We start from the raw sequence: 13861 nt of genomic DNA, 5'->3' as shown, positions 1-13861 counted from the left end.
TAGGTCTGAACAATTCCTCAAATTCAAATAGACATTGCAATGTAATAGAATGCAATTTTCAAATCGCAAAAGCCGCAATTTGGTAGGAAAAAAAAATACTCTTCATTTTGATCAGTCGTTACACTTTATTTCATATATATTCATGTACATTGTATTCATAAGTTCACTGCTAGATTTTTGTGAAGTTATCATAGTGAACGCGTAAAAGACTGCAAGTCAGAGTGTTTAGTAAGTTAACAACGCTAACTGATGTACACCAACTGTCTCTTATATTAATTCATGAGTCATTAATTTCAGCATAAGACGAACTTGAAAGGCCAAAGAATGTATGTATAATAAATCTGACACTATTGTAATACAGAATAATTTATTGCTTGAGTTTGCTCAAAAATGCATATAAGACGACCTTGGAAATAATCACATAGGTAGTTGAAAATTGCAATACTAAGGGGAAAAAGATGCGATTAGATTCTTTTTCAAAATCGTTGAGCCCTAATATACATTCATCTACAGAGCAATTGAAAAATTGAAAAAAAAAAAAAACACTGAAATCAATGTTATCTGTGGAATAAATTTTTTAAAAAGCATATCATATATATGTATACAAAGTGTTTTATGTATGTGTACCCACCCACTTTCTCCACTTATTTTCATATCGACAAAAATTGATTGCTATGAAAGCTCACACGTATTGTTCAAAAGAACATTTGTTAAGATTATTCAACTGATCTCGGTTTAATAATCTTACAAATGCGGATCGGTGTTCTTTTATTTCTCTTACATAATTGGACAGAGTGACGGATGATACAAGCAAGATGTGATTTGTAATACATGATGACTTGTGACTCAGTTCCAAATTGTTGAGAACAAGTGAGAGTCCGGCCAAAAAGGTTTGCTACAGAAGTGGAGGAATTTAGTGCTTTACGATGGTTGTTGTTAAGAAGGCCAAATTATGCCTTAGCCACAACACAAATTTTAGTAAGATTCAGTCAATTCTCATATTAAAACTAAACAAATGGAAGGATTGAAATTGGATATTATAGTTCCTAACACAGGACTTGGTTGAACATCAAAAAACCTAAGAGTACATGTTTATGGTTTCAAACTGTGTATTCTGAAAATAGCTGCCAGACATGACAAACAATAGTCATTTAAGTAGTTTGTTAGGAAAGTAGAGAAATAATGGATAGTGAAACAAACATGGGAACACATTTCTGTAAATGAGTCAAATGAAGTGTTAACTGTGGCAAAAAAAAAAAGACAATCAGTTTCTATTTCAAACCAGCTAGCAATGCAGAGTGTGATGGCAATACAGAGGCAAACCTCTCTTGTAGCATAATTAAACAGCTTATACCTAACGCTGGAGTCAGGAAGACAAGGAGGTGTGGGGGGGTTGGGGTCAATTTGACATCAGCCTCTGATGTGGAGCTTTTAAGACAAGTTCCAAAAGCCACAAGGGAGATGAAAATCACAGCTTTAAGCCTGTAGAATGAAGAAGACTTCTTGGCAACAGTGGTAAATGTCTAAAACTGAATTGAGATCTCTTAACAGTGGAGAACATCCCCCCCCCCCCCAACAAGGGGATGGATATGATATTGACCTGTTTTGCTTTTATTATCTCCACCTATTTAGTCCGGTTTTCCTTTTAATTCATTAGCTATCAATATTATACATTTTGAAAGGGTAGGATAATTAATCTAGGAATATTTTAAACAACAAAACAAAAGTGTGTTAGAGAATTAGGCTACTAGGCACAACTTTTGTTTTGTTACTTAGATCATAAAGTTGAGAAATGTGTCTTCTGACAAGCAGAACTGACTTGCACTGCTGCACATCTATGGTAAACATTGTTAGCTAATTTAATACAGCCAAATTGTAATCCCTCCACAGGTGGTCAAGGATAGACAGCCGGCGGTTCACTTTCAATTGCTTTATTGAACAAACGGTAACAAAACCAAAACGTAATAACCACATTCATCCTCTAGCTAACGGGTTAGCCAGTTGACAGTCAGCCAGTCTACACTTTCATTCGCTGCCTCAACAGCCCCTTTCCGTCCTTTAAAGCCACACACATTAAAAGTCACAGATTCTACAGTGAATAACGTGAGGATTGTGACCCCAAGTGGACAAAAACAATGCATTCACCTCAAATGCATATTTTGTATTAATAGTAAGAATAAAACCTTTTAAATGTACATGAATAATAAACTGCAATTGGTTGGCGACCAGTTCAGAGTGTACCCTAGGTCTCACCCAAAGCTAGCTGGGATAGGCTCCAACACAACCACGACACAAGTGAGGATAAGCATTACATACGGAACATCCATACACACGGATGGATGGATGGAAAATAATATAATATACAGAAACTGTATGGTGCTGCTTCACGGATTTTCGTCTATGGTGAGGGGAGGGGGGAATTGGAACGTAGCCCCTGAGACAAACAAGGGACTAGTGTAACAAAAAAGTCTTTGTAACTCTAGGATCATACACACACATTGATTTATTATCCACTTATTTGTTTGAAATGTGTAAAATAGTGTTTCTGCTATTCATTTCCTCACGGAAAAAGTTCTTCATCATTTTCAAGCCGAGTATGCTCTTTTTGACCAATTCTCTGCTGTATTTACTATTTTTTCATGCACAAAAGATCACATATGACAATCACTATTGGCAGAGAGAAAACTGAACAGTGAGGAAAAAATAAACTCCTACTTGTGAATTCTAATGTATTTTTTTTAAATGTAAAAAAAATTAAAATAACAGTCCACTCTTCCTGCCAAGTCAAAGTTGATTCATGTGTCATCGCTGTCGCCCGTCTTTTATACCAACTCATTCTACCTGTCTGTATAAGGACAGTACAAGATTACACATAATGTCCCGTTCCTGGGCTGAACAACCTAATTTATATTTGTAAAACTTGTGGTTATTTTCATGGGTTGCATTTATTGTTGTAGCCACTCATTTTTCTGCATTTTCATCTCCTTCCTCATGCATATTACGTGTGTACTGTACAAACATTCAATCTAGGGAGAGACCTATTCCAGTCACGATTTATTGGTTGGTCATGAGCACTATTGAGTCAGTAAAGCATTATACCAACATACTTATGTCAGCGAAGATACACTGATGTTAAACTATGCCGGCTCAACATTAGAAGCAAGACGTAACAGTCTTGTCGTTCCCAAAATCATTTAGACCAGATGGCTGTTACAGTGAGCGAACAGAGTTGTTTACAATGTCAATTAAGAGCCAAAGTGTTACCAACTACTGAGGTGGTCTAAAACGATATTCTCTGCTTATCACTATTATGTCTCAACCACAAGAAAATTGTATAAAGATTGCCTCAAATGTATTCAAACACACAAATTACCAAATCAAGATTTTGAAAAAAAGTGTGTTCAGCCTACTTTATCTGATATCACTCAACGGCCGTCTGTAATTACATTGTAAATGCAGATTAGCTATGAATATTTTAGAAGGGGATTACTAAAAGAGGAAAGAGACAGAGGAAGACATTTGAGAGGAATCTGCCTTTTAAAGCACCCACATGCGAAACTGAATTTGAAAGGCCCACATGAAGGTGGAACTTGTCTTTCATGCCAAGTTGTCAGCCTATTATCATCTTTTCAAATGTTGGCTACCATTATTAACTCTGACCGAGAATAGGAAAATAACAAAGAAAATTACAATAAAAGCCATCGCTGAAACATGGCATGCTGTCACGACAGAGAGGAAAAAATAACATAGCAGGGCAACTAATTTTGAAACAAAAGATTAGTTCATTTTTCTATGGCCATTTCAATTGTACCAAATTAAGAGGAGGCCTCCAAAACCAAAGATAAGAAGAACAAAACTGCAATAGAGAGAGAAGCTCTGGAAGTCATCCTGTCAGTCACAGTCCAACCTTCACAGTCCTACACAGACAAACATTGACAGGCCATCAAACATACAAACACACACACACAAGGATGCTTCCTAGAGCTTTTGTCACCACATTTTGAAACCTTCAAAAATATGTCTGTCAAAGGTTTGAGTGGCTGACAGCATCCTGCCGCCCTCCAGGAGGATGACGAGGACAGATACAGTACTCTTATTGTGCAGGGAGGGATGCAACAATATCATCGAGGATCAAAAGTCGGGCAAGTTGAGAGACATACATCACATGCTTGGACAGTTTTAAAGGGGCAGAGTGTCAGTTGTGGGTTTTCCATTTTAGACTGATAGCTCAGAGTAAGTGTGTATGTGTCTGAAGATGTGTGAATGTATCACAGGACCAAGTGCTTCCTAACGAGATGTATGACAAAAATTGTATTTTAAATATGGACTATGTGCATAAGTGCAAAAGATATGCTCTTAATATATTTCATTTTTCATAACTGGGATAGGCTCCGCACGCCCGTGACCCTTGTGAGGATAAGCGGCATAGATAATGGATGGATAATACATTTTTCGATGCATGTATACAAGATCCACTATCCTAACCCAACAACAAAATGTTTGAAGCAAACAACCAAATACCACATACTGTATTTTTTTACGCGGGCCATTAGTTTGTCATCCAGGCTTTAAAGGAGTCCATTTGCGGGGAATTGGTCAAAATATAACATGGATCACAAATTACATTACACTTTTGACTCTCTTTTTACTTATCTGTTGAAATCAGCCAGTTTGGTGGGGACTGAATATTTCATGGAAATGAGCCACTGGCCACTCAGTGCCACTCTACTACAGGGTCTGACAACAAAGTACAGCCTGTTACCCAATCAGGGAGGCGGAGCTACGGGGCAGCCAAAGGCCTACTTGTGCTGAAACCCATCAACAACTTGGCTGAACTATTACATAAGTCCAGGTTATCAGAAGGTAATGCTCCGCTCCAAAAAAAAAAAAGGTTTACCGCGCAAATGTGCAGTGACACCTACGCACCTGCGCACCACTTTTGTGCACCCCTGCTTATGGCTTTGACATGATAGTGGTTAAGTGTAGTCCAGACAAAATTTTTGAGGAAAGAAAGTAGCAGAGGTCTGGGAATATTCTATGAGCAGTTGATTTAAATGTCTATTGCAGGGTCTTGCCCCTTATAAATAACTACAGAGTTCAGAGTGTCAATGTGCGTGGCAATTGTGCTCTTTTGCTGCAGTGTTGCTTGCGTGTATATTCTACTGTTATATTCTAATATTAATAAATAAATAAATAAATAATAAACAATAAAATGCAATTGTTTTCCATGATGCGACCAAGTCCCTAAACACACATTTCCCAGCCTAATTAAGACAGAGGGGATTGATTTTTTCAAATTGAAACTTTGAGCCCCAATCTTTTCTAATTAACTCTGCAAATTGTCTTGATATAAAGACAGCAAGTGCTTGTGTATTAGCGTTTGTAGCAACTACTGTGCAAATGATGGTTTGGTCGATGTGTGAATTGAACTTAGAGGCCATGCAGTGCACAAGAGTTATTTGGGTGTCTCTTTGTTTTTACAAAGAAAGATCCAAATAATCCTGCCTCAGCCTGTGAAAGAAAAAAGGAAAACCTAAAGGGAGTGAAAAACAAAAAAAACGTACCTCGTCTATTTGATGAGCTGCATATTCTTGTGTGCAGCCTACAGTCGCATCATTTTAAAATTGCCTTACAAGGCGGGATGCGCCAATTCCATTATGAAATCCTTCACAGAAGGGGCATCTAACAGCTGAAAATAATGATGATGCATGGCCTAACGTATGGGATTGTATTTTGCCTGTATAACTGCATGTGATAAATGAGCTTATAGATCTTGTAAAGGTCACATAAAATATGATCCAATCACTTCTGCTGCCAGCAGACAGTCTAAATGTTGATGAACCCATCAACAAGTCAAACCTGGGAAAAAATGCCCTCCAGTATACAACAGGAAAAAAAAAATCATGTGAAGTCGATGATAAAGTGAACTTAGTGAAGAGGGCTGTTATGTTGGAAAACTAAGGCATTATTAAATACACTCACAATAATTATGTAAAATCAGACAAACAGAGATAGTGATAATATATTGTTAGGTTTGATTTCACAGACTTTGTACTCTTTGTTCATTTCAGGGATCTTGGCATCCATTCGTGTAATTAGATGATTGGTGCCAGTGGATCGAAGTGACTAAATTATTCTTATTTTTTCTCAAATATTGTTTTATGTATCAAGGTGGGATGGGAGAAACTTGTCGACCATGGTCACACAGAAAAAAAAAAAACATTTCCGTTTTTAAAACGTTTCACGTACACGGAATCAATTCAAGAAACGTGCGTGTCCACATCACAGACACCGAAAGGTTGTAATGTATATGCCAGGCCTGAAGTGGCGCTGTAACGCTGCCACAGAAAGTCACCAAAAACACAGACTATAATCCTGTGCAATATAAACACATGCACTCACAACTAAAGCATGGAATGCAAAAATAACTTGAAGAACCTTTGCTTCAGAATGAAAGCTCAGACCACTGCCAAGGTAAAGACGATCCAACACGGTGATCAACCGTTGTTATTGTTGGCCGTGTGAGCGCACATTCGTGTGAAAATAACACACGTGTTGTACACATTTTTTTTTTTAAATGATCGTATTAGGGCACCCAAAACACTGGTCGTGAGTAAATAAAATGAATAAACGATGTAAAATCTTCCCGAATACTCTTAAGCTCTTAGCAATGAGGACGAGGTCTAATTAGAATGTTCTGAGCTCCTGCGCTCAAATACTCCACAACGGAAAACTGAAGCAATACAGAGTTGTATTGTTAAGTGATGGCATATATAAGCACATGCTGAAGTGTGGATGAGCGCAGTGCAGTGTGAGTGCAGGCCAGCAAGAGACAGAGTAGAGAGGAACCATCGCCCTGAAGCACTCTAAAGTAGCCCCGGTGCAAGTGCGCCCTCAGGTTTCATGGTATAGCACAGCACCATACATTCAAGTATAAAACACATTCGTACATACATTTTATAGCCCCAAGAAAAAATAGAATAAAAATAAATGAGTTAACTGCGGTAAAAAAAATTAAGAACATCATTTGACTTAAATTGTAAGAACACAATAAAAATGCTTTAAGGCCAACCAAATATGTGCTGAGTAATTTTACAACACAGTCCTCACTACGACTGAAACTTCACCCATTCATGTACAAATATAGACTATCCTCACTGCTGTGGTTGTGTGCAAGAAAAAAAATAACAAATCATCTTGTCCACTTTCGCTCGGCCCCACTCCATCACAGCACCGTCCAGTCCGATATACGGCGGATGCTACCAGTTCAACAATGAATGGTACAGCTACAATCAGCATTTCAATTTGGATGTAAATCCAAAACCCTAAAGAAATTGCAGAACGCTGGAAAGAAAGATAATTATAGCGGATACAGTTTACCCACATTGCACTGACTCTACTAATTGAAAGAGCCCACACAAATATACACAGACGGATGTAATGCCTCCACTGTCTCCTGCATATGGAATACATGAATATTCATAAAATGGAGAGCTATCTTGAATGAGGCCATATGGTTTGGAATCGGCAGCTATTCGCAATTCCCTGCTCCAGTGTTTAGTAGCTCCTCTAATGAAGAGTGTGGTGCAGTGCAGGAACTCTGCGGCCACTCAGCAGCCTGCACACATGCATCCTAGCGACAAGTTTGGCTGCTTAGGTGACAAACTGTTTTAATTTCTAGCAAAGGACTACACAGCCCGAGGAAATGTTCCATTTATTTCCTGGAGGATAGTAATTCAGGAGGAGATAAATCAGCAGACATGGACATATTAGGATACTCTGCACATACTGAGCGGCTCAAGTAAAACACACTTGTATCAAATAAAGCTCATGAAAAAGCAAGAGCATGGAGCAAGTGTGGGCATGCACATGCACTTCTTTCGATATTAGCAACCTCTAGCTCCTTGGAATCGAACAAAACCAGCCATGCCACACACATTACAGCACTTCCATCTCGTTACCCTCTCCATGTCACAAATTAACCAATGTTTACACTACGCCATTTGCATAATCTATTCTTTCTACAGCTATCTGCGGTTCTGAGTTGTATTCAACTTGACGTGGAAGATCCTGAGGTGATGCTCTGTCTGTGCAAAAAAAAAATGACAACTGTTATTTTCTGGCTGGATTATCTCTTTTCATAGGCATACATTATGCATCGAGATTTTTGAAAATTAACGCATCAGGTACATGCCACACTGACAATAGAATACTTTGTTCCATTTCTGACTGGATGTAATTGTGGTTGTTGATTCAGACTTGGATGTTTGCACCTGTCCAATCCACTAAAAACATCCACAATTTGATACGTCCTGATTATGCCTTATTTCTATCTCATATGAATGGAAAAATATCACCCTAATCGATTTAGACAACAAATCCTTCATCATGTGGCATGCATGGTATAGAATAAAGTGCAGCACTGTAAAAGCAAGCTTCCATCCGCGTATCGTTCATGTCAAAATTCCACATTCTGTTTTCATTTCACTGTTTGCCGCATGGAAGGAAACGATGTATTAAATACAGATCGTTTTCTTTTATAAAACGGCGAAGTGTGGTGAAAAATACAAAGTGAAGAAGAACTGCATTTGTCGGTGCGTAAAAGAGCGCCGCTGCAGCGCTCGTCAAAGTGAGGTGCACATGGTCCCTGGGGGGAGTTGCAATAAAATGAAATAGCGTAATTTCACGGAAACCCGCTTTAATATCAAACCGTTTGCAGACTGCATATGGACTACAGTTCATCACTGCATGCACGTCCCCGCAGGATTCATGGCTTGTACATATTTGGATGGGTTAAGATAATCTGTTCAACGCACAATATATGTCCTGCAATCACATTTTGTCTTAAAAGAAAAAGAAACAAGATGGGAACTTTTAAAACGATTACTAAAGCAGTCTACCTACAATATCAAGTAAGTATTCGGCTGTTTCCACAAGCATCGTTCAAACTGTAAAAACGACGTTTCAGTCTCAGTTTGGGAAAAGGACATGTTTTAACGCACACCAAGTTCCTCATCGCGAATGTAAAAAAAACAGAATGCAAAAGTCTTCCCGCGCGCGTCACTTGGAACCCGACAAGCTGCGCGCTCACGCCGGCTTCACTCACCTGATTGTGACGAGCTGGACCCAAACAAGAGGCACGACAGGAAAAAGTCGAGGCAATACAGGACAGTCGCTTGTTTCATTGTTGCGCTTGCCAGTTATTTCCTTTAAATTCACATGTCCAACAGAGTATCCTTGTTTAAGCCACACAACAGGCTTGCTCGGTTTGGAGCTAAATCAGCGTCACTTTGGGTACTTGGAGGTGCTTCCCCCCACCCCCCTCTCCTTTATACTAAGTTTGTCAGACTGTGCTTCGGGTAAACCTCTCAATGCCCACAGGCTATAATTGAGACTGGCTGGCTAAACAAGTTTCCAACGCGCGCACAGTAAAGCTTGTCTAAACAGTAAAAGGCTGTATTCATGCCATTTCTCCCCCACTTGTACTCAGTATGCGGCGCCACACTTGATTTTGCCAGACACACCTCCGAGCTCTTGAACTCCTCCCACGCATATTGTGATTGGCACAGGTGGCCGACCATCACCTCGCAGCCCACAAGGCACGCAGCCACGGGCTCTGCCATTGGTTGACTTAACATGACACGTAATTTTAAATTCTTGCATTGCACCTGTCACGTCAAAATAGTCAAAATTAATTCTGGGAGAATAAAAAAAAACAGACTCTGGGCATACTGTATATGAGTTAGTGTTCATGAATGATGTAACCAAAAGTTTATAAAGTGGAGCAATAAAAATAATACAACAGATGTTTCATGTTAATTGCACCTTTGTGGGCATCTATACAGCCATCTTGTAGCGTCTTTTTTATGTTAAAAAGGAGGGTTTTTTTATGTTAAAAGGAGTTGAGGAGTTTCGTTTAGGCAAAACAATGATTTGCCTTTGTCCTGTTGCACCAATAGGCAGACTTTTTAGACAGGTGTCAATTACTTGCAGATTTGTTTTTTGTTTTGGTTTTTTTTGCAATTTGTAGCAGGGCTCAATCCCTATTCCTAGCGAATAGAGCTCACTGAAAATGAGATGACCAACATAGAAAAGACTTGGCTTTTCTCTCTCAGGGATTGCCACAGCGAATCACTCGCATGATATGTTTGGCACAGCTTTTACACCAGCCACTTACAATCTCACCTTGGGGGCTACATTTGGTAGGGAAGGTTCTGTCCCGGCTGTTCACAGCTTACTACTCACTGATTCAGCTATTTACTTTTTTTTTTTTAACCTCTCCTCCATTATTTGCTGAAAAAACTCACCTATTGGTGTTTTTTGTGCTCCTCATAGTGCTGTAAACTGCCACAAGATGGCGCCAGAGCTCTTGCTAAATAGGACAGTCGCAAGGAGGAACGTTGAAGTGATTCTATGCATTTCAACTGAAAGACTAGCTTTGTATGAAGAGAAGGAGCCTGGGTTGTTCATGTAAATTAGGTGAATATTAGAAATTGGCCATCATTCTGCTTCACGTCACAATCACAGAGGCCGTGGCTCGACCGAACTCGGTGACGACTGCACACATAATAGTTCTGTGATCGTAAATCAGGATTAACATTTGTTATTGTCTGCCCCAACCATTTTTCGAGCGCGTCGGTGGTGAAGAATCACTCTTAGCACACCCCACCGCACACCACACAATATTGGTCGGTATAATCTTCCAATGTAGTGGGTCTTTGCTCACATAATCAAACCATTTTTGTGTCATCGTGTGACTGCTGAGACACAAATGAACATTAATGCTATCGCATTTAAATAAAAACTAAAAAAAACGTTGTCTTTACTCGTGTGGAAAAGAATGTGCGGCTCATTCAAGATGGATGAAAGATTAAAGAAGACGTCACGGACATATGCTGCAGTTAGGAAGTTGGAGATATCCTACTTGGAGCTTTAAAGGTTTTGACCTCAAAACATTAGATTAAAAGATAAAAAAAAAACAACTCTGACAAAGCTATTTTTTTGTTTTGCTTGTGAGTAATATTCCTGACAACAGTACATTTTTTCTGCATGATCATTGAAGCAGCGACAAATGCATTGCTGCAGCAATTACGTACTATTAACATTTGTGCATGGTACCTGGGCATTGCTCTGATATGCGGATGTATTAACAGAGGTTGCAGTCATTAATTCCAAACTCGGACCTAGCACAGGCGTTATAATTTCTATTATACTTTGTATTTATTATTCCATGGCTCATTGTAGCTGGACATATTAGTAGATGTGTTACTCGACAGATTCTGAATCGCAAGAAAAACATGCACAGCTAATTTGGGGAGTGTTTACTCCTATTTTTCTCAGCCCAAACACAGTCATCATCAATTCTGAAATATTGGACTTTTTCTGCAAGTACATCAAAGGTGAGACAGAAAAGCAATGATGAATCACAACATCAAAGCTCTTACCAAGCAATCTGATCATATTGTTCTCATTTAATTTCTATACACAGCCAAAGGGGGCCACGCTCTGCAAAATGTCTCGGAATCGCTGTTGTATGCTCTGATGTTTCAATCCAATGTTTTTTTTTATGCTTCACACCTTCACAAACCCCAAAAAGTCATATCTAAAGTCAAGTTATACCCAAGGGATTTAGAGTTCGTTCGCCAATCCTTCGTATTGTTTTGCTGCAGAGGGTAATCCGTACACTTTGATTTCTACTGTAAGCTGTTTTGTTCTGAGGGTTTTGATGTGTAAATAACATCAAAGTCAAAAAGAGCTTTACAAAGTGATACTGTACTTGATGGGTTGTTTCTATTACTTTGAAATCAGCGACGCATGCAGGTCTTTTCTCCAGGAAACCATGTGACAAAGGGTTATTACCTTCCGGACCATATGCTGCTTACTTTTGCACTTTGAGAGAAAGACGAATGCCAACCTGAGTCACAATATGTCCACACATCTGGACATTAATCATGCACTCTGACTGTGACCTCACATGCACTTTTGCTGCACACTCGCACACGTACATACTTTACACACATTCAATTAATCAGACTCAGTGTTATCACATGGACTAAAAATGTGCTTAGGTTTGAAACTGAATACGTTTTTGTCATAATTCAACTCTCAATTCAACTTTAGACAGCACTAATTAAAAAAACGAACTAACTAAACTACCTAGCTACAAGATTGAACAGACATACAGTACACGATATAATTGTGATATTGGATGTATTTACTGCAACCTACTGTGACACTTACTATTACCTTGAAACATTTTTTGTTCGTATTTTAAGAGACATAATTATAATGTCAATGCTCTTCTGAAAGACATTATTAGCTGCAATAAGCCTGAAGGAGGCGGCCTACCTTCCTTTTAGTTTTCCGATACATCAAAGTATATGCCCAAGCGATAATCGAGTCAACTCCATAAACATCCTTCCTTTGCTATAAGCAGGTTGTTCCTCTCCTGAGATTTTTCAAGGCTTTTGTTTGGCTCCAAATGAGATGTGGTCTGCTTGAATGTGCACACACACATACACACGCATACATTCACCCACACACTGTTTTCCCACAAAATACTATACAGTGTAGCTATACTTTAAAAACAAATGCATGGTCAGTTTTCACTTTAAAGAAAGTTAAGAGGCTTTTTCGAGAGCTTCCCTATGCAGTATTAATAGTGCATTGAACTGTGAGGGGCACATTTTGGAACCTCCACTGCAGTATTGACCCCTCACCAGTGGGTGGCAGTCAGCCCTCACCTCCAGGGTCAACCGATCGGCAGACTGACTCCATGGGGGGTGAGCGAGGCAAGCTGCCCCCAACCAGCTTCCTGACTCAGTGTGACATTGTCTTCCTTGCGCATATAAGCTCGAATAAATATTCCTCAGCTTTTAATAATACTGACGCTGCAAATTTATTAGGCATTGTATTGTAAAAATGAGAACTGGCAACTTGCTATGATGGGAAGCTTGCCTCTAAATACAGCCCAAATGACTGCCGTTTATCACTCTTAATTTGGGGAGGTGGTATTTTCATTTCACATTATGCTTGAAGAGACACCTTCTGACAGTATCACCCTAATGCCGTCAATAAGGTAATTTATTCCTGGTGTTATGAGAGGCAATGAGACAAGGTTTCAAGTGTTCTTTCAGACATTCCCCGGTGTCTTCTGTACTGCTAATCTAATACATAACCTCCTGATTTGTTTAATGGATGAGCCTTTGCTGCAGCAAGAGGCACGCCAATAAAAGCCGGGGCCCTCCGGTGGCTATTGTGCCTCATAATGATGCCAGACGCACAATGTGAGGGTTATGAAGCAATTTTTTATCGTCCTGTATATTGTTTTGCCCTGTTGGTGGTGAGCAAGTAAAAAGCAATCTTTTTTTCTGCACATGAAGAACCTTCACGGTGGCTATCAGCCACGTGTTGCGGGCCGAAAGAGAGGTTTTGGACTCATGACGATAGTGTGCACATCATTCAAGGTTTAGATTGGCTGCTTCAATTTGATGAATGAGATTATTTATTTCAAAGAATCCATGTTTGAAAGTAAACTCAAACGCCAGCTTTTCAGCAATGGTCCCAACAGAGGTGGGTAATCCAGGTCCAGAAATTAAAAGGCCCTGCCACAGGTTCTACTCAGCTGGAAGGTAAGCGAGCTCCGGGAGTCTCATAAAGAAGGTTGACACATTGTGATTTACTGTATATATGAAAACTTGGCTGTTTTAATGATCTGGATCCATGCAACATTGCTAAAACTACATTTTATGGTAATGCATAGTACTTTACATTGGGGGATATGAGTGGAACAATATGGTGCAAGACTCTTGATGTGATCATATTCCTGTAATAATTCTAAGGCTTGTCGAACTCCATTTGA

The 13861-nt window shown here is 39.3% G+C and overlaps 1 protein-coding gene across 5 annotated transcripts in view; it reads right to left on the bottom strand.

Moving 5' to 3' along the window:
- The window catches only part of erbb4b (erb-b2 receptor tyrosine kinase 4b), a 180184-nt gene extending 170675 nt beyond the window's left edge, over positions 1–9509 (bottom strand). For 4 of the 5 annotated variants that reach the window (XM_086051417.1, XM_086051416.1, XM_086051414.1 and 1 more), the window contains exon 1: positions 9107–9509. Coding sequence is in view for 2 of the 5 variants with exons in the window: in XM_086051414.1 (XP_085907540.1) it covers positions 9107–9185 (79 nt within the window). In the remaining 3 variants the exon portion in view is untranslated. Of the gene's footprint in view, positions 1–8904; positions 9012–9106 lie in introns of those variants that run through there. The other variant, XM_086051418.1, reaches the window with a different exon arrangement.
- Positions 9510–13861: the final 4352 nt, after the last annotated feature.

This window comes from Filicampus tigris, chromosome 14, assembly GCF_054856515.1.
Source record: "Filicampus tigris isolate MCC_2025a chromosome 14, RoL_Ftig_1.0, whole genome shotgun sequence".
In the NCBI taxonomy this organism is placed as follows: domain Eukaryota; kingdom Metazoa; phylum Chordata; class Actinopteri; order Syngnathiformes; family Syngnathidae; genus Filicampus; species Filicampus tigris.
Note: the sequence above shows the minus strand (reverse complement) of the source record. Positions and strands in the feature narration are given on the sequence as shown.